The sequence below is a fragment of the Fusarium poae genome, chromosome 2, assembly GCF_019609905.1.
Source record: "Fusarium poae strain DAOMC 252244 chromosome 2, whole genome shotgun sequence".
Classification (NCBI taxonomy): Eukaryota; Fungi; Ascomycota; class Sordariomycetes; order Hypocreales; family Nectriaceae; genus Fusarium; species Fusarium poae.
The window spans coordinates 9,724,918-9,746,162 of record NC_058400.1 but is presented as its reverse complement, the minus strand read 5'-3'; the positions used below and the strand labels follow the sequence as shown (position 1 = coordinate 9,746,162).

The 21,245-nt window shown below is 49.9% G+C and overlaps 4 protein-coding genes across 4 annotated transcripts; 2 read left to right on the top strand and 2 right to left on the bottom strand.

The window, feature by feature from the left end:
* Positions 1-128: 128 nt before the first annotated feature.
* FPOAC1_007300 (uncharacterized protein) lies at positions 129-764 on the top strand (the record flags this gene model as incomplete). Its single annotated transcript, XM_044851768.1, has 3 exons — positions 129-241; positions 307-377; positions 445-764. 3 exons carry the CDS (start codon positions 129-131, stop codon positions 762-764), a joined length of 504 nt encoding a protein of 167 aa, XP_044710480.1.
* Positions 765-971: 207 nt separating this feature from the next.
* On the bottom strand, positions 972-10,718 carry FPOAC1_007299 (uncharacterized protein; the record flags this gene model as incomplete). The annotated part of the gene is made up of 5 exons (XM_044851767.1): positions 972-1,610; positions 1,662-2,413; positions 2,463-4,286; positions 4,347-10,324; positions 10,378-10,718. The coding sequence occupies 5 exons, from the start codon at positions 10,716-10,718 to the stop codon at positions 972-974; spliced, it is 9,534 nt and encodes a 3,177-aa protein (XP_044710479.1).
* A 5,223-nt stretch (positions 10,719-15,941) lies between these two features.
* On the top strand, positions 15,942-17,717 carry FPOAC1_007298 (uncharacterized protein; the record flags this gene model as incomplete). The annotated part of the gene is made up of 2 exons (XM_044851766.1): positions 15,942-16,024; positions 16,076-17,717. The coding sequence occupies 2 exons, from the start codon at positions 15,942-15,944 to the stop codon at positions 17,715-17,717; spliced, it is 1,725 nt and encodes a 574-aa protein (XP_044710478.1).
* Positions 17,718-18,546: 829 nt separating this feature from the next.
* Positions 18,547-20,040, bottom strand: FPOAC1_007297 (uncharacterized protein; the record flags this gene model as incomplete). Its single annotated transcript, XM_044851765.1, has 1 exon — positions 18,547-20,040. One exon carries the CDS (start codon positions 20,038-20,040, stop codon positions 18,547-18,549), a length of 1,494 nt encoding a protein of 497 aa, XP_044710477.1.
* Between the last annotated feature and the right edge of the window lie 1,205 nt (positions 20,041-21,245).

Sequence of the window (21,245 nt, the reverse complement as noted above, 5' to 3'; positions counted from 1 at the left end):
GCCAAAAAGGCTTGCTTGTGGTTGGTCGGAGGGGGTCTTACTTGTGGTTGGTTGTTACGTAATCAACCAACCACAACCAAGCAAATCAAATAACTTGGTTATTGGACACACTGCTTACAACCCTGGACATGCTCATGGAAGGTGATCGTTATACATCTGCAAATCGCGCGGGATGTGCCTTGATCGCATTCACTTATGTCTACTCAACTGTGTTCTCCGCTATCTTTGAGAACTCTATCCCGTGAGTCCACCCTGGCCCCGTTCTCTCTATGGCTTTTCCGAACCATTGCTGACCTACCCTCATAGTGCTGGTAATGATATAGCAGCCCTGATGCCCAAATGCATCACAGTGAAACGTGGTTTCTTCATCTGCGCAGGTATGAATCGATCTGCTCTCTCGGCAATAGCATAGAACTAGTCACTGACCAAAACCTTTCTCTTTAGTTGTTTCGTACGCAATCTGCCCGTGGTACTTGCTCTCGTCTACAGCCGTCTTCATCAACTTCCTGAGCTCGTACCAGATCTTCCTCAGTGCTATCACGGGTATCCTAATCTGCGACTACTATCTACTCAGACGCGGCCTTTTCGATATCCCCATGCTTTACTCGGGGCACAAAGCTTCTACTTACCACTTCTTTCACGGCTTCAATCTGAGAGCGTTTGCAGTTTACCTCATTGCCGTCGCACCCAACTTCTACGGCTTCCTTTACCAGATGGGCGTCAGTGCACCATTGGGGATCCAAAGATTCTACTACGTTGCGTGAAGCTTTCACATAGTTAGTAGACTTAATGAGAACAAAGTATGTTTCTATCTGGCTGTTCAAGTTTATCCCTGATGTGCTGTATCAACAAGACGTTTTTCATGTTAGTAGCCAAGCTAGAGACTAAGTTTAACAAAGCATTATAGAGCACAGGTAGCCTATTCCTAAATTAACAGCTGTATTCAGATCCATGTACACGTTTTCTTCCATCTATTCGCTGTCCAACAAAAGTTCGTCTTCAATTTCCCCCCAGTCACTATCCGATTCCTCGTCGACAGTCATAGCCCCGCTCTTGGTATCAGGTTGTGGTTCGTCTACATCTAAAGAGGCTTCAGTCAAAGTAAAGAAAGAGCGTTGACTATCAAGCATCTTCTTTTGGCATATAAAGCCCATCGGGGTGTGCATAATGTCCTGAGTTTGGCGTCGGTAGGTGAGCCACTCTTGGAGGAATTTCAGAGGCTGCTCAACGAAAAGGCCGCGAGCCACTGGAACTGTTTCCAGCGAGTTTACATGTGAACCAACACCTAGTAGCTCATCTTGGTCTATGCCCAGCCATGACATGAGAGAGGGATATTCGGTGTAATCGAAATACAACCGTCCTGCCAGAATGCCAATCTCGATTGGCAGCCACGGAGGGAATGATAATCCCCTTCCCCACGTTGGAATTATGAAGTAGTCCAACGTGCTAAATCGCCTCATTGACTTGGTGACAGGCGCAGCATAGGTCAAGAGTGAGACACAAGCCTTGCGCCCATTTCGAAGCATCTTGAGGAGAAGTTCGGCTTCTTCCGGTATGACAATCAGGGCTGTCGCCGTCTCTGAACTCCAGATAATCCATTCAATAGGTCGCTAATTCAGTCAGTGATGACCCCCAGCTTGTTACTGATAGTGAAGACTTACCAAAGCCTCGAGCTTCGTCTTATGCCCCTCGTTTGCAATGCTCCTGGTGAGCTCCTTTGACACGAAAAGTCTGGATGATGTCCTTTCTACACCAAACTTGCGTCCTATCTTGGTACTGCTCAGAAAATCGAAAGCTTGAATGAACCTGTCACCTTCTTGGAGGTGTCCAGTACTAACAAATTGAATGATAGCTGAGTCGAGACCAGGGAAGGTGAGGGCGTTGTACTTGACAGGCTTCTGCTTCTCACGAAGCTGTTCAAATTCGAACTCGACTTCTCGCTCCAACTCCAGCTCTTCAAAAGCTGATGAATTGTCTCCCGGTGAATCGAGCTTCTGCTCATATAGACGAGTAGCAAACGCTTTCAAGCATTCGAAGTCGAGTTTCGCAATAGCTTCTGTGGTGGAGATGAACTCTCTGGGACCATAAAGCTGTTCAAGGGTTTGGTTCTCACGCTGTTGTATAGCGTCTAGAAGCTGAAGCCTTTCTTCTTTGTTTTTGAAGAAGTTCGAATACTTCCACAAGGCGTTCGTACGCTGGCAAAAGTCAAATCCCTGTGCCGTATGGAGAGGCATCATCTTCTCATTTGCTTTACAACTCTGCTCAAGTAGCCAATAAACCACATCTGAAGATGTCACGGGTGAGTGCATCTGGTCGCTACTTAGTCGTAAGTCAAGGATACTCCGGTACACCTCATGAGGCACAATGAAAGCCACTGATTGGGTCGACCCAAGTTGCCTGAGTCTCATGGCCGCTATATCTGTTAGCTCAATGATCACATTTGAGTCAATTCTGTTACTAACCTTGAACTGTCTGATCTTTCGTCTGGCCGAGGCCAAGAGTGACTGCCCCTTTAGCATAAAGAGGTAGCTTCAAGTCCGTGCCGCGGGTGTGCGCCTCATCAATGTATACAACGCATTGGTTGAGATTGTCCGCAAATGGGCTTGCAAGCAGAGGGACAGGCGTCTTTTGAAAGCGAGCGCGGACCATAATTCGGCTGTTTTCATCAAAGTAGACGGCGCCTTGAGCATCGGGATAAATGTCGAGCCAGGATGCAGCAAGGTCATGATTTTCCATTTCCAAGATGTGAGCTCCTGCATCAATGAGAATCTTTATGTTTTCCTGACGAAGAAGCTCCAAAAGACCCCTCTCAGTCAGGTGTCTCCCATCAATGTCAGTAGCTAGGTAGCATCGCTGGTTCCGCGGTTCCAGCAGGTAACTGAGGACTTTCGCGTTCGTCTGCAACAGACTCGGCAAATCATCTTGCTTGATTGTCTGAGGGAGCATTCTCTTATTATCATTGGTTCCACTGAAGCCCGTAGTGAGATTCTTGGAGCTTAAGTCTCTTGACAACAGTGGGATGTCCCAGCCTGAAGCCTGTAGCTTGACGCCAAATTGCTTGGCATGAGCGGGGAATGCAAAGTTATTCAAGAAGTAGTTCACCACGCTGGTGTCGAATCTCACATGTTTCCACAGATCCTCCATCTGGGACTCGTCATCCACATTCAGAAAGTTCCAGTGTTCGAGGCGGGCTGGCAGCTTGCACCCATGAACCAGTCGTTCATATTGCATAGTTGGATCGTCGGAGCGAACAACATGTTGCAAACATTGAACCACTTGGGTTTGTGTAAGACCGGTCTGATAGAATGCCAGACAGGTTAATACCAGAGTTGTGTCTGGGTGGCCGTACTCTGCGGTTGGCGACGGCACACCTTTTGCCTCAAACGGAACCGCAATGGGGGCTCTTTCGGGATGCAGGCCATACTGAACGTTCCATCGCTTCTTCAGGCATGTTAGCAGCAGACGCTGAGAGATAAGTCCTCTGAGGAGATAAAGACTCTTTAAGCCAAAAACTTCATCAGTCAGAGATTCTGCAGCTTGCTGCCAAGTCGATGAGTCAACTTCCATGCCCGATATGATTGAGTCCACATCTGTTTGAGCATCAACGCCGACTACAGTCTTGAATTGTAACTGCGGCAGGCGGCCTTTGCAAATATCATCAATAAGGAGTGAGGTGAGACTATCCTCTACCTCAGGACGCAAGAAGTGCATAATCGGGTAGCCCTGGTGACGCCGCATAATCTCAATGCCGTTACTGAACCTCGACTCAAGGTAAGGAATGTGTCCCTCTATAAGCGACAAAAGCTCCTCGACGACGAGCCAACGATGAGGATGGCCGTCAACCGCCATAGGTATACCGCTGGGATATATGAGTTGGGTCTTTGCCGATAGCGTGAAATCTGATTCATCGAGAACGTCTCGACACGATGCTTCCAGCCAGAGCTGAATGTCTGTCATTCTCTTGGCCCGCTTCAGCTCGCCATCTACCAGCTGCTGAAGGCCATTGAGCTTGAACGACATGATGTGTTCAGGAAGACAGAGCATAACACCTCCCGAGTCACGAATACCTTTGTGGATCATCTGGAAAAGATTGATGGTCTCTAGTCGCATAGGCGAGCGTCGGGAAAAGGGAACATGGCGAACGATACGACCAAGGAGTCCACCGATTCGGCTTTGGACGACTTGTGCTGTTTGTAACAGAAGCGCTCGGGGAACGATTAGTCGACATAGGCTAGCCCGATCGGCTAGAACAGCTACAGCCATCGGTATGATGCAAGAAGTCTTTCCTACACGAGTGAATTGGTTAACAAAAGAATGCTGCAGGAGTGACATGATGTAAGACATACCTTCTCCCATGTTCATCTGAAGAACAGAGTTGGAAGCAGAAGCGGGCGAGATGATAGCTCGAGCCACGTCAATCTGAGATGGACGAATGAGCAGGTTGTTGTCAATTTCCAACAGAAGCCATTCCGGATGGTTAAGAGGTCTCCAGTTCGAGTGCGCCTGTTGTTCCTGGTTCTCTCGCAACCGCCTCTCGTCCCTGCACAGCGTCGCATCGTGTATGCGGAGAAATCGCTGGAGTTTTGTAATCAGAGTCCCGTAATGGACCAGTGCCGCCTTCACCTCAAGACCTAGCTTGGTACTGTTGCTATCTCTCAACTGCTCTAGCAACGACACACGAGAAAGGCATGGCCAAAGCCCCCCTTCGTTAAGCCATACGAAGCCAGCAACCTGGACAGACAAAGAGTTTCGGATCGTATCCTCCCACTCGCGCAGTTCCTGATGAACTAGACTACTCTGATCCTGGATGTCACCAGTATATGTAGTCTGTTTGGACTTGCTTACTGATACGCCGTGATCTTGAATCATTGCCATAATGGACATCTGGAGATCTTTGCTGTATTGCTTTCGAAGGGTTGTCTCTGATGACATGGAAAACCTTTTGATAATTCGGTCAAGTACTGATAGGTTTCTCGGCAGGGAATAGGGTTCCTGGGCGATATTACAATCCTGAGAAGCTGCACATCGTTCCATAGTCGGTTCATGAGCCTTCAGTTCGCGCCTTGAGTAAGCTTCTATGGCTTCACTAGATCCAATGTCGTGTTCCAGTGTCATGAGATCCTCTCCCAGACTTGGTATTGTGTATCCCCTCTTAGATTGGAGGAGTGATGCATTCACAAAACGACCAGGCTTCAAACACCAGATGTCCTTAGCTGCAGCTTTCTGCTTAGTCGATTGCTGCTGATAGAGGCGTGCAGCTGTCTCTTCCAGCTGAGTGAGATACTCCGAAAGCTCAAGATTGTTCAAGAGTCTGTCAAGTTCTGGCTTCAGGGTGCTCCAAGCCTGATCAAGGTGGATGTATTTAGCACCAACGCCATCGAGCAAACTCTTGAACTCATCAGCTGAACAAGGTGGATGAGGCCACGCATCTATGACCCGTGATGCAATACGAGTAGCTTCATCCAGCCTTTCCTGCTCATATTGCACGGCAGTCACCTCCCTCTTCTTGCGACCACTGCTATGTCTCTGTCGGCAGTAGTCCGCATAAAGTGGCTGATTTGCCAGGATGAGTAATTCCATACTGGCCAGAGATGGCTTCTCCGAGTGGTGAAAGTTAAGGAAGTATGAATGCTTGGGAACTTCAACATCGCTGAGCTCAGTATTCTTGTAGATAGCCACAAGCCATTGGACTACTTTCATGTCAATGTCTGTATTGGATGCCAACAGAGCGAGCAGGAAGTGGGCGGTATAAGATTGCGACTGGCCATCTCGGCGGCTAATTTGTATAAGAGAACCCCAGAATTGGGACAGTTCGCCACTGAAAAGCGTTTCGATATCAATAGTATTCGAAGTTTCTTCGAATCCCCCAATACTGGCCCATTTCTCCACCAGTGGCAACAGGCTTCGGAGCTTGGGTATATTATTACCATTAACTCTCAAAGCACGAACTGTCTGATATACACGATTGCTCGCATCTACTCCGGTCTTCTTGCTGGGATCGTAAAGGGTGGTTCTCGAAGAACCATCCAGCATCTTGACATCAGAAGGGAAAGAAACCCGCTCATAGAGTTGCCTGCGAATTCGTCCTCGGCGGTACAGTATCTGAGAGGTGTTTACTTCTGGGTCGAAATTTACGTCCGCAGCGGGACTGTCACTGAAGCTCTCGAGCTGTTGTGACTGTAAAAGAATGGAGTCAACGAGAGAGGCAAATTCCTCATGCTGAATCCACATTGTCAAGTTGTTGTCCCACTCTGCTTTTTGATAGAGGTCAAAGCCTGGAGGATAGTAAAGTCTCTTTGGGGAGAGACACTTGATCACGGAAAGGATCTGCTGTGTGTAGGTTTTCAGTGGGCTCCAGGGTTGACTGCGTGCAGCTAGAAGACAGTGCCGAGCTTCCTCGGTCCCGGTACGGAGTGTCAGGGCATCAGGGAGAGGGAACGATGTTAGGGCATGCATAGCTGCCTTGAGATAGAGAAGCAGTGGCTCTGGGGGGCAATCTAGCCGACCTAGGACCATGTCAATGGTAAAGCTAGCATACATGCCCAAGTTGACCACTCTAACATCCACATGCATTGTCCGGCGCCGCCAGAAAATGTCGCCAATGGGGACAAGGACTGTCCGTCGATCCGGATTCACGACGTTGCGCAGGATTAGCTGGCTAGACAGTCCGTAGAAGGTGCCTGCATCTTGGTTGGGGTCGACTTCAGACGCTAGTTGTTTACACTCTAGCAACCCTTTCTGGTTGACGTGGAAGCGAATCTCAAGTCGCTTCATTTCGACGGACAATGTGCCTGGTCCAACAGGTTGATAGATCGTTAACTTGTCTGCGTCTTCAAAGTGCCTAAAGATACTTGTAATCTTCTGGCCGATCGTTGTCCTGGGCTCCACGAGCTTGGCCCCCTGTCGCGGCTTCCCGTACCTGACGCCTTTGTTTTGGTTGCGGATAGCTACACGAGTTGTGGTGTCGAGGACCCAGTTTGACATTTTCGACTTCCATATCCACGGTTTCCGGCGCATTTCAAGACGACCTGTGTGTAGGTTCAACCAATGCACGCAGCCATCGACAAGATCGGTAGGCAAATCACAACCAGCACTGCCCTTGAACACGCCTCGCGGGACGTACTCAAGGAGGGATCCGTAATAAAAGGCCTGAATGACAATGTTGTCACCTCTAAAACCAAGATGAACCTGGTGTCTCTCAACCTCACTGGCTAGTTGATATTCAAGAAGACTTGAGGGACGGGTAAGGAGGTGTTGTGCTCCAAAGAGTTCTTGAATTGCTGGATCCTGTCTCATCTGCAGAGGAAGCCTGCCAAGGGGCTTCCCATCGACTATGAGGTGACCTTGCAGCAGGTGGTAATGGACAACCTGTGAAAATGTCCATTTCGTCCTTGCAATTTTTGTAGTTACCCACCAAGCTTGTTTACCGGAGAGTATTTTCCAATTTGAGTATGACCTCATGCCGCTGGTCCCCGAGTCAGCCCACGTCTCATTTATCGAAGATTCCAACAGCATGAAATGCTTGTTGAACCACATTTCGATCCGATATCGCATGGCATAGGAGTTAGACAAGTCCTCAATGAGTAGATGCCGCAATACTGGATCTAGCTGGTTGACATCGGTAAGTAGATTCTCTTGGAGTGCGATCGAAGCTCGGAAGAAGCTACGAGCATCGTCGTCGCTGAGGCTGCAGGCCTTATTCTTGAGAGCCCAGAATGTCTGGCGATTGAGTAGCGCGGCCCAGAATGCAAAGTTTGCGGCCTTGCTCGCCACTTCACCCTCGGACGTGGACCTTACTTCATTCCGCAGATGGGCGATCCATTCACAAGTAATTGATCGAATGAGGACCAACAGCATTGCAGCCTTTGATCGGAACTCGTCCGGACACAGGTTATACAAGTGTATACTGAATGTCACAAGTACACTCATGTAATGCACCTCTCTCCAGCTCGATGTGAGGGCAACCAACCGACCACGGAGTAGTTCATATAACCTTTTGCAGAATGCTTCATCGTCGAATAGGCTGTGTGCTTCACGTAAGACGCCAGATTCTCGGACTGCTGGACCAGCCTGTACAGCAAGTCGGTTCAAGAACTTCATAGTTGCTTCGCTGCTGAAGTTAAAACTGGTAGTTCCCAACTCAACGAGAAGGACAAGCCATCTCCGACCCCTCCCAGATACCGCTCGTTGGAAAGCAGAATATTCATGGACTGATAGTTCTGAGGGGCAACTGTACTCATTGGCCATGATTTCGTAAGATGAAGGATGGAAGGCATCATTGGGTGAGAAATGCTCGACAGATGCGTATGGGTCTCGAATTCCCTTTGGAATCCAGGAGCCCAGTAGGTGCTCAAACCATGGAACTTCTGGGAGTTGGTCGGCCCAGAGACAAGATGAACTATCATAGTACGTAAACTCGGCTCCAAATGGGAAGATAACTTCCGCATCCCTCTTGGGCAGTCTCATTTTTGCGTAGTGAGTCTTACTGAATGACTTCTTGCGTGAAGCTAGAGTTATGCAGCTTTCTGTAGTGGTGGTGGCGAACGATTGGAGGGATGTGAGGTCTTTGAAGAGCAGTTGAGGTGCCCCTTTGCTGGCTAGTGGTACTTTGGTACCCAATACATATAACTTCCAGATAGCCGACCGGTATGCAGAAAGGTAAGCTGGCATGCGTAGCTGGAGAAGGATTGTTGCTCGATGGGCCTTTCTGGAGTCTGTCGTCGCGGCCGGGAGTAGATCTTCGTGAGCGGTGATGCTGAGTCGCTTTCGGCATCGCTTCTTCCAACATTTCGTGCAACCGCGGACGTCTCGACTCCCATCTGGCATTCGGGTGCATACACATGCCATACCCTGCATGGCCTCTGTGAGTATTTCGTACTGCCGAGTCAAAAGGGCAAGCTCAGATTGCTTCTGCGATCTCGACCTCTGTGACACCGAATCAATCTTCTCGCCCAGAACAACCAGGCTATCCCTCGATGGACTAGAGTAACCTAATCTAAAGGGGAAAGAGCTAACCTTGTTGGGATCGCTGAATATTGTTTCATGGTCTTCAGCAAGAGCACTGATTCGTGACTGAAGATATCGCTGAACTTGACCAAGACGCTCAAGCTCTTGCCTGGTCTGCAAACAAAGCACATCCAACGAACTGGGAATAAAGATAGGGTGGAACTGCATTAAAAGTGGACAAATTGTAGTTGCCTCCATGTCCATGTGCATCCACAATTCAAACAGCTGGAGGAGGTATCGACTCATCAGCAATGGGTTGTCCACATATGCCTCTCCGACAGTCCCAATAAATCTTTCAATACTCTTAGCAAGTTGCTCACATGCTTCCTTCGAATTCGAGGAACAGTTGGTGATATTATCCACCATGTTCTCCGAACAGTCAACCAGTGCGCTGTATTTACTTGCCAGCTCGTTGACCTGAGAAACTGTCCCTTCGTTCAGTAATGAAATGTCGACGGACACATGAGACCTTGTAGGTCTTGGTTGATGTGATAGCAACTGCAGAAGAATAGGATGACTGTTTGGCAAATCCAGAACGAGATCACTGTCGGCAGCGCGAGAAGGGAGAGTGGGAACACGACGGGTGATGCCCTGTTTGTACCCCTCCCACGAGCTGGCGACGTGAGCCTTGGCATTGGCTACGATAGTGCGGAAGAGGTCGCTGCTGGCGGTGAAGAAGTCATCGTATACCTCTCGTAGACGGCCAGAGGCAGCCTCCTTCTCTGACTCTAGCTTGGCAAGTCGCCGACACAGCTTTGCCTGAATCATAAGCACCATATCTGGCTGAAGGCTTCCAACACAGTCCCTGAGGAGATTCGCCAGTACTACACAGATAATGAACTTGTAGTACACACGGCCGATCGCCTCGTGAGAGTCGTCCAACAGGGTGGACAGAATTCGCCCAAGGGTTACACGAAGGACAAGCCAGTAGGGAGATCGTCTCCAGGGGATCTCGGATTGATCCAACACAACGTCGTCACGTACTCGCTTGCGCAGTCGGCGGGGATGTACTGGGTTCCCGATCCCCTCCAGGAGAGACATGAGTATCTCGCTGATCAGTGTTGAGCTTGCACAATCGCGGGTCTCAACAATCGACTGCCCTCCTTTCGATGCGCGGGCTGCAAATTTTTCAAACGTCTTGGAACTGGCTTCCTCGAGAAATCGCGATAGATTCTCAAGGAAGGACTCATTGTTGAAGTCGCTGGACGAGACTGCGATGGCTCTGCTTGGGAAGTCCCAAGTGAGTGCATGTTCTGCCTTGAGAATATCGGAAACTAGTGCTGCAGCCTGGAATTCTTCGAATATGATCTGGTCCGTCCTGTAGAGAAGGTTAGATCATTTGACGAGTAGAACGGATATGCAGTGACCTACTCGGGATCGCCATGGATAATCAGAGCCGCGTTCTGCGGTACAACATGAATGCCAAGCCACACCGCACCACCAGAACTCTGTACATTCTCGAGCGCGCGAAAAATGTCATCTTGGTATAAAGGGCCTTCATTCAGATTCCTTGTGGCCTGTAATGATGCTTCTAGCGTTTCCCAGACCTTTGGGTCGCCGATGCCGCGAAATCTGCCCCAGGCATGCTGTAGACGTTCCGCGACGTTTTGGGCCAGGGCGACATTATCACCATCGAAGGTTCGAGGGAGTTTGGGTGGGAGTACGAGGTGATGAAATAGGGTTTCCCGTAGGGACACCTCATCTGTCGACATGGTTGCAACCTGAGGGCAGATGATGAAGATGAGAAATGAAAGAATGTGAGATGTTGTAGAATTTCAAAATTATAGCTGCCTAAAACTGACAGTGAATTATAGCAGCCTGATGGTGTGTGACGGTTGGCCTCCCGCATGAGAAAAGAGGCAACATAGTACTGCAGCTGTGGCAGCTGGCAGGTCACTAACCAACAAACTCAGCTTGACCAACAAAGTCCCACAATAATATGCGAATGACTGTAATCTGTGATGCTAACTTGATTTGTTTCGCTGTCGGTTGTATGCATAAGATTTATTTGCCATGGGAGGCCGACCTCTTTGTTGTTGGCTGTGGCAGATTGGCAAAGAAGCAAGGCTGACTGCATAGGAGTCGGTGTTGCGGGAAATTTGGGGAGACAGGCTCGTCATGATAATCAGAATCTCTTAAGAGGTCTAGTTTAATGGCCAGGCTCAAATAAAATCATCTTTTAATTGGGACAAACATTAACAAACGTTCAAAATTCTCATCGTTACTATAGCTAGTACACTCAAGTAGAAATACAACCACATTGCACTGTTCTCTCTGCTTTCGCATGTTCCTACTGACCTGAGCGGGCTAAAGGAAACCTGACAAAATCTTAAAAGTTGTCCCAGTCGAGATAGAAGAGTCCCTTCAGATCACTATCGCGAAGAAGCTTGCAATCCGCTTTGTGGTCTTTCTCAATCCAACCTCTTTTCTGGCAGGCATTTTTGTCATCGTGTTAGCCTCTGACAAAATACTGTGGGTGAACTGAGTCTTTCTTACCCCATTACAGTACCAGAACAGCGAGCACTTGGCACACTTAATCAAAGACGTAGCCTGTCTGTCACATCCGTGGCATGTTCTCTTGCCATTCGCTTCGGTCGAATACATCTGCACCAGGCTGGCGATCCATTCCACGTCCACCGTCCACGTATCCAAGGCGTGGAAATGGATGGTCCGTGCATCCATTTCCATCCATTTAATGGAGCTGGCCGTTACATAATCCATCCATACTTCCTTCATTTGGAGTAGAATGATAAACGCCGGGTCAACGGCCCACACGAAGGCTATTAACAAGCTCCGGAAACCTCAAAGGCGCACTTCATTCCAATGACGTAAGTGTGATATAATATAGTTTATTCCTTTGGGAAAACTACGCTAAACCATGCACCTCGACTACTGACAAAGCTCTAGTTTTCCCGATTCACACCGTTGAGGGGTCTGCTTGGAAGCCAATTTCCTGAGGTACTTTGCCAAAAGTATCTCATCCCTAATTTCTCCCTACTCGGCCTGAAACACACAACGTATGTACTTATTTCGGACTGATCTACAGCCGGCGGAAACGCCACATAACCCGCTTGGGTAGCTGGCAGAAGATCGACAATAACAGAGCCTATTTCCAGCCTTTCAGCTCTCCACGAAATTGCCCGCATGCGGTTGAGACACGGCACAACCTCTTACAGTAAGCTGAAAGTGAACTCTCAAAATACAATCATCCTTCAACATACCACCTCTCTAATTATAGATAACTACATGTTAAAGGCATTGGTATATCGGTATGTCTTATTCTGTTTGGCAGCTAAGCCACCGGCTCTAGAAGGGATTCTTAGCTGCATGACAGTAAAAGTATGACAATCTTCTGTGGCGGACCGGTCTATGCGTCCACCTCCGCGTTCTGGTGGCAGCAGGTAGTGCTAACCTTGGTAGATTGCATGAATGGAATGTTGCGTAACCTTTACAGTATTGTACATGTACACCTTCCTCTTCGCAATAACATTCTCTTTGTAAGTTTTGGAGTAGAGACTTATAGGTACATGTGTCTACTTGATAGGCGGGTAGGAATAGTCAGATTCATATGACGAAGGAAGCTTTAATTAGGTCTAAAAGAGGGGAAATGATCAGGCCAGAATAGCCATAAACCGTTACTTTGCATGTGCCCAGTAAACGGTGGGCCTCCTGCAGTATAGTCGTATGATTTTACGACATTCCCCTTCTAGTAAATGCTTACTTCAACATATGACTGGCTAAAAGAAAGGTAATTACTACACCGGGGTGACAAAATGGCTACACCAGCGTGACTCTTACACAGGCGTCATTTCTACGGCTTCTGATTGGTCCATCCCTTTTTGTTAGTGCATTTAGCTTCTGCCAACACTGTGTGTAGTGTTGGAGAAGTGGCAGGCAGCCACCTCAAGGAAAGATGTCTCACGATGATACCAGAACTGTCTGAAGTCTGAACAGCCTCTCCTCATCAGGTATTAAGAAAAGGAGGGACTTCCTTCGATAGTAGGTAGAGGATAGCGAGATAGATAACTACCCTCTAGGGCATACTTGAATTGGCCTGGTTCTGCAGTGAAAATTAGACCTTGTTGTGATGTTCGCTTTAGAACTGGTTGGTCCGATTGGTTCTTTACCAAAAAGCGAGGACTTTTTAAGGGGGGAGCTGCCTTTGCGTGGATGTACCTGTGGGTCGAAGGAAAAAAGAGCGAATCAGAAGCCATAAAAGCAACGCCTGCCTGTGTAAGAGTGACGCCGGCCGGTGTAGCCATTCTGTCACGCCGGCGTAGTAATGGCCAAAAGAAAATCATTTACTCGTTAGCTAGCCGGGAGGAGTGGGACCAAAAGAACCAGTTGAAGTGGCACCAATCTCTGATGAAGTAGTATACATATCGGAGTGTCTATTCCGCGAACCAGGCCAGTGCTCAACGGGATCGGCTTCAGACAGGGTGCGAGCGGGAGGCCTCACAGGGCGGGGCCAATCGGTTAAACAGCCTTACGGATCAAATCGGGGCGACGATTGCTGACATAATTTGGGCACCTAGCCCATGTATTGGCCGCCCTCGAAATGATTTCCGGCGGGTAACCCTCTATATATCATAGATGGACCATCGAGTATAGAGGAATTGACAAGACTCCTACGAGAAGCTGAGCAGCGCGCGGAGAGGGAACAGCAACGCGCGGAGAGGGAACAGCAACGCGCGGAGAGGGAACAGCAACGCGCGGAGAGGGAACAGCAACGCGCCGAGAGGGAACAGCAACGCGCCGAGAGGGAACAGCAACGCGCCGAGGAAGCAGAGGAACAAACACGACTCACGACGCTTGACGAATACATTGCAGCTTGCCATGATTCCGTTTTCTCTCGCTTCGCCATCGAAACAGATCCAAAACCTCTGCGAGAAACGGACTAGTCGGCATGGGCGGCGTTGTGCGCAACACCGCGGACGGAGGAGTGAATGGTGATGTTATAGCAAAGTACTCCGTCACTCTTGGCCCGAGAGACGAGCAAAACGCATACATGGCCGAGCTGGAAGCGATAGCAATGGTCCTGAGGTGCATGCCCGATGGGCTCCGACACCGAGAGGTGATCATTGCAACAAGAAACCGGTCGGCGCTACAAGCGATTATGAAACCTCGGCAACAGTCAGGACAAGGCACCATCCGGGAGATCTACAAACATGCCGAACGAGTTGGAAAGGGTGGAAACACCATCACGATGCGTTGGGTATCGCCCACGAATGACTCTTTCACACTGGGAGCAAAAGCAAAGACCGAAGCGCGAAAAGCCACAGATAGCGGATGCAGAGCAACGAAACCGCTGTACCAGGCCCGATCGACCCGACTGAGAGTACTACTAGCACAACGTCGGCAGCACATGGTGCTACCCGAGAGCGTAGGCAGCTATTCGAAGCAGCTCGATAAGGCGCTCTAGCGCTGCCCGGCAAGCACACGCGCGCACTATATGACGCCCCGAAGAGACGCGGATCCGACATCCTGGTGCAACTACGAACGGGAATGGCACGGGTCAACAGGTATCTGCACAGGATAGGCGCAGCAGAGACAGATACGTGCGATTGCGGCCAGGAAGAAGAAACGGTGGACCATTTCCTCTTCCGATGTCCACGGTGGGATGAGCAACGAGAACACATGCGAAATGTCGACGGGGAAATGATGGGTAATCTATCATTTTTCCTGGGAGGCAAGACGGCGGAAGACGGGCATAAGTGGAGGCCGAACCTGGCAGCAGTGCGAGCAGCGATCAAGTTTGCGAAAAGCACGGGGCGTTTGGATGCTACACGGACATGATAACATACAAGATATACTAACAAACCAAACGATATAATGCAGCAAGAACTAATATAGTACAGCAAGAACTAATATAGTACAGCCTCTGGTAGACAGACCAGGCTTCAGCCGCTGAAGATGGGACGCTGAACACTTGGAGAATTTGGCCTTCAAGCAGGCCTGTCGCAGGGACAAGCGAGGCTGGGAAATGTGGCGAGGAGTAGGGATTGTGATGTTTGAGGGTTATAGGGCTAGAAGTCGGAAAAGAATGTAACTAACGAGACTTAATGCTGTGGGCCCTATGAGGCGTATCCTCCCGGGCGGAATAAATTCATTCATTCATTCATTCCTGTCTGAAGCCGATCCCGTTGAGCACTGGCCTGGTTCGCGGAATAGACACTCCGATATGTATACTACTTCATCAGAGATTGGTGCCACTTCAACTGGTTCTTTTGGTCTCACTCCTCCCGGCTAGCCAACGAGTAAATGATTTTCTTTTGGCCATTACTACGCCGGCGTGACAGAATGGCTACACCGGCGTCACTCTTACACAGGCAGGCGTTGCTTTTATGGCTTCTGATTCGCTCTTTTTTCCTTCGACCCACAGGTACATCCACGCAAAGGCGGTGAAGGCAGCTCCCCCTTAAAAAGTCCTTGCTTTTGGTAAAGAACCAATCGGGTCAACCAGTTCTAAAGCGAACATCACAACAAGGTCTAGTTTTCACTGCAGAACCGTAGATCAGTCCTGAATAAATATCTCATCCCTAATTTCTCCCTACTCGGGCCTAAAACACACAACGTATATACTTTTGGCAAAGTACCTCAGGAAATTGGCTTCCAAGCAGACCCCTCAACGGTGTGAATCGGGAAAACTAGAGCTTTGTCGAGGTGCATGGTTTAGCGTAGTTTTCCCAGAAGGAATAAACTATATTATATCACACTTATGTCATTGGAATGAAGTGCGCCTTTGAGGTTTCCGGAGCTTGTTAATAGCCTTCGTGTGGGCCGTTGACCCGGCGTTTATCATTCTACTCCGAGTCTCTTTGTCAATGCTTTTATATATCGGGGTGCTCCTTCTACCACCAATCTACCTATATAGCGCGACGGGCTTTTATTATCTAGATTTAACATAGTTCAGCCCTTATCCAACACTCACAAACATGTATAACGACCCGGTCAACAAGCAAAGAGAGGCCGCAGCACCCTTTTGGGATGGCGAACCAGACAGCAGGCCAGAACACTCGTTAGGAATTTGAGTTCTCTCTCTGAAGACTGTCAACTGACAATGCAACAGGCCTTACGCCAGTCAAGTCTGTGCGGTATACTTCCAAGGAAATGGACCCCTCCATATCCCTCACGCACTCCTGCATCAGAGTGTCGAGCTTACTTCCCGAAGCGTCGCGACAGACTGTTTCTCTTCGTCGTTACGCGACCTTCACTTGGACGATATCGACTACAATACCGGCCATGTCCTTATTCACTTTATGACCACCGGCAGGTATCAATGCCTGAAGCCACAGGGAGAGACTATTATGATGAGGTATGCATCCGAGTTTACAACTGCACTCCGCGTGTACGCCGCAGCCCAATCCTTTCAATTGCCCTCTCTTCGTGATCTGGCAAGAAGAGAGATGATCGCACTCGGCGACAGGTTGAGCTTGCCTTCCTTGGTTGATATCATGGAAGAGTCAAGTCTGTCATTGAGCACTCTCCCGGGAATAGCCGCGTATGTTGAGTCGCGCATCCTTGCTTTTGCCGAGAACATTACCTATCCAACTTCAGAAAAGGTACTCTCTGAGATTGGAACTCCCAACACGCTCAGCATGGTACTTTTGAAGGCTATTCTGCTGCTTCAAACTTCAAAAGTATCTCTACGTGATGATTCACTTCGGAAGGGGGAACCCGTAGAGATTCTCCGAGGTCTCAGCGATACCGGATCCATAGTAAAAGGCAAGGCTTCGGATGTGGATCAAGTTATGAAGGAAGCCGAGGAGCAAGCAGCTAAGAGGGCCGAAGAAAAGGTTGCTCAAGAAGCAGAAAAGGCTGCAGCTGCCGCTATGGCCGTGGCGCAAAGAATTGCTGCGGCTCAGGCGACTGAAGCAGTTCATGAAGAGGGGGAAATTGCTTGCTTATTAGCAAAAAAGGCACACAGCGGAGGCAGACTTCTTAAAAAAGACCAAGATAGGCTTTCCACACTCGAGTATAATACCGCAAAGAGAAGTGAAGCTCGGGCTGCTCGTGAAATTGCGGAAGCAAAAATTGCCCACGCATTAAGTGCCCCCGCTGCAGACAAGGTCGACCTTTCGCTGTTGTGGGCCGCCAGGAATGGAAGCGAGGCCATGGTCAAGATGCTCCTCGACACGGGCAAGGTCGACGTTGATGCGAAAGACAAGAACGGCCGGACGCCGCTGTTGTGGGCCGCTGAGAATGGACACGAGGCCGTGGTCAAGATGCTCGTCGACACGGGCAAGGCCGACGTTGATGCAAAAGACAACAATGGCCAGACGCCGTTGTCGTGGGCCGCTAGGAATGGATGTGAGGCAGTGGTCAAGATGCTCGTCGACACGGGCAAGGTTGACGTTGATGCGGAAGACAAGGGCGGCTGGACGCCGCTGTTGTGGGCCGCTGAGAATGGACACGAGGCCGTGGTCAATATGCTCGTCGACACGGGCAAGGTCGACTTTGATGCGAAAGATTACATTGGCCGGACGCCGCTGTCGTTGGCCGCCAGGAATGGACGTGAAGCCGTGGTCAAGATGCTCCTCGACACGGGCAAGGCCGACGTTGAGGCGAAAGACACGCAGTATGGCCAGACGCCGCTGTCGTTGGCCGCTGAGAATGGACACAAGGCCGTGGTCAAGATGCTCGTCGACACGGGCAAGGTCGACGTTGATGCGGAAGACGAGGGCGGCTGGACGCCTGTGGTGGGCCGCTGAGAATGGACGCGAGGCCGTGGTCAATATGCTCCTCGATACGGGCAAGGTCGACCTTGACGCAAAAGACGAGACCGGCCAGACGTATTAATGTTAGCGACAGTACTTATGACTCCATTCCCCCACATTCGCACCCCGGAACTCCAGGCAGCAGCGGTACTTCTAAGTACTTCATTCGCTAAGCCAGAAATTGCTTACGCACCCATAAGGCGGCCAAATTCTGACAGAATATCTGCTTATGAGGTAGACTTGCAAAGAGCATGTTTTTTTGGACTAGAAGGTCCAAGTGCTCATAATTGAACATCAATTGGCGGCTCGGGGGGTACTGGTATATCCCGATTTTTACGGTCTGCAGTCCTTGTTCGCCGAACCTTGAAGCCGCGAATAATCTATATCCATTAGCCTGGCATTGGGCGCCTTACTAGATGATTGGAACTGAGGAATGATCGAATGATAGCTACTTGATGCATCCGGTAACCCTAGTTCTATTATGAATGGTCCAAGCGAATGCCTTGTCACTAAACCTTCTGCTACGCACTGCCGCTCATGGGAGGACAGCCCGGAGCATATGTCCGCTATCGCCCGTACCCACTCTGATATGGTCAAAGTTGGACCGCACGGGGGTAAAACAGTAGGGTTGCCGTAGGCTAGGTCATGAGGCGAAATAGACATTTTGAGATGATCTTCTATTACTGTATGACTTCAGTAGACGTACCAGTGCCTATAGTCTGATAGATAAATTAAGTGATCCTAATTACACCAGAAGTGCTAGTGTAGTTGTCGTGGATTTGAACCTTGGCTGCAGGTGTAAACTTGGAGAATGATTGCTCCTTTACCCGCCTCCTTTAGGTAAAATATTCCCTAGGCTCCTTAAAACCTCGATGACTGGCATGTCCCTTGTTCCTGCGCTCGCCTTCTCCCGCTCCTCACGTTGTCGAAGTCGTAGGCCACTGACACTAAGGACCTTATCCGCTTCTTTGCCCGCAACCAGAACCCGCTGCTCGAGCCTGTGAACGTTGTCGGCAAGTTGGTCGACCTGAAACTCGAGTGACGACTGAATAGTCCGCAACCTTGATTCTGCCTCAGACCGAACAGCATCGAATGATGCTGTCTCGTCTGCCAGGAATCCCCTGATCTTGCCTTCGTCGGGATCTAATAGATCAAAGTCTGGTAGAACAATACGCCCAGTCTCGCCTTCGGAGAAGAGAGGCGGTTGCTCAGGCGGTGGTTTTCGTATTGCTTGCCATGCCTTCTTCTCATCTTGTAATCTTTTGATGTCGATTACCAGTTTGGCCAGTTTCTCGTCCAACTCCATGTTTCTGGGGTTGGGCCTCAACACTACAGGAACTTTTGGCGCGTCATCCTCTCGATTAAACCAGTCCGAAAACTCAGATCGAGCCGCAAAGTCTTTTAGCAGTTTGTCTTGAATAGCACGAGCACCCAAAATAGCATTAGAATTCGGTGCGCCATGAGGAGGCTTCTTTGCCAGAGCGCGCTCGCCACACCAGGTTAACAGTTGTCTCATACGCCGAGGCTCTGTCAAGCCTTCGGCTTCAATATGTTTGTAGAAATCCGCCGGATTGACTTCTCTGTGGGGTATTGCTGTTTGGCCGCTCTCGATCAAAGAGCTCGCCCTTCTTCCGCGATTACCCAAGCTGCTCCGCCTGTTGCTATTGCCCCCCTTCTTCCGCATCTCCTTGTTTCTGTTAATGATGGGCGTATCGCTCATAGGCAGAGCAATTGTGGCTGACTGCACAGGCGGTTTGCGTTGCGGCGATTTATCCCAGTCTGGAGGCGGTCTAGGAGGTTTTGCGCGGGATCCGCGTTTCTTAGACGCTTCATTGACATGGGAAGTTGGCGCTGCTTCAGGCTCGGGTTCTGGTATGGATGCTGGTGCTGGTTGAGGAGCTTCTTCCCCCTGTGCTTCCCCAGATCGTCTCGTGCTCCTCCTGGTTGATGGTCTCTTAGTGACGTTGATTTCTCGCCCAACCGACGCGTTGACACTCGCTTTTTGTCTGCTGCTCTTCCTCGTCGTGGGCTGTGTCATCGTGTTCATTTCTTTCTCGGGTGGCTCCTCTTCCACAATCGTTCCATTAGTCGTCGGTGCCTTAACAGCGTGTTGCTTCGCCGCAGGTCGTCCATTTGTAGGCTTCTTCACTGGCTCTGCCTTTGGCTCTAGCACTACTTCCGGCTTCGGTTCATCTGTCTTGTCCGTCTTAATTCTCTTCGATTTTCGCACAAATGCGAAGTCGTCGTCGTACTCATAATCTGTCGCCGCCGCTGCAGCGAGACGCTTGCTCAACCGTCGCCCGTTCTCGTTGCCCATGCTAATTACTTGAAGCGGCCGCCGAGTCATCACTAGAGTAGTCATGAGTGGCGCATTCGGGGCCGTTGACGACGTGATTTTAGATTCCCGAGGTTGTGATGCCAAGAAGTTATCGGTGCGGCGCGGTACGGCCAGTAGTAGACGCACGTCGCGTTGTTATTTGCGTCTTCTCAATGATTAAAACACGCTGCTCAACACGCTCAAATGCTGTTGCAATGCAATTCGTGATGTCGGCTAGTTTGCGGCGTCGTCAATGGAGGTTTGCGCTTCCCCACGTGTTTTCTTGAGAATTTTTCTGCTTCATATCCTCGTGTTGTGGCTCTGTCGGTGCCCTCGGGCACCATATGTTGCAACCGTGATACCTGCAGTCTCCCCCCAGCCATCGGCTTTGTCTGTTTGCTGATCTCCCTCGAGCCCCCCGGGTTTTTGTGCGTACTCTTATGTTCCGTGTGTTTCTGTTGTTGTTGCCTCCGACCGGGTTCCTATGTGGCCATGTCTTTGTACTGTGAAGTCAACCGCTGGCGACATTAACCATAGCCGTCATCAACCACCTCATGTAGTGCAATGCTCCAATCGTTTCGACATGGTGAATTACTGAGTATGAGAGCTCCCTCACGGTCTCCTTAGACCCGACTAGCCGGGTGGCGGAGGGTGGCCAAGCCTCCGTCACCGTAGTTTGGGGGGAGCGACAGTGGGCAAGTCTGTCTGGGATCCATAGTGTTGTGTGGCTTTTGTCTATGGCATGCCGGGCGTTTGGTGGTCGCGGGAGGTGATACCGTTCTGTCCAACATGTCGGCGTAGTGGGTCGTTGCAAACGTTGACGAAAAATGGGCCGAGGGCCCATGAGTGACCATGTATTTATTTATAGAGGGGACAATGATGTTGACGATGTTTGGGCTCCGTCGTCACACTGCAAGAGGTGTGTTGTAGTTAGCTATAGCCGCAGTCATCGGTGGTATATGCGTGGTTTTCGTGGCGTGCTCGTGAATTTCGCGCTCCTTTCCCCGCCCGCCATCGCAACGACATCTCTTGGGAAGTCAAAACACTGCAGGGGAAGGTGTCAAGACCCGTTGAGGCGCATTGCGACAGCGGGCGGAAGTGTTGAGTTCCTCGAGTGGCTGTTGTTTCAAAAATTCATTCTCGCTGTTGTGAAAAGTTTTTTTGCTGAGGTCGGGGTACGGTCGCGGGCGAGAAAAGAGCGCGAA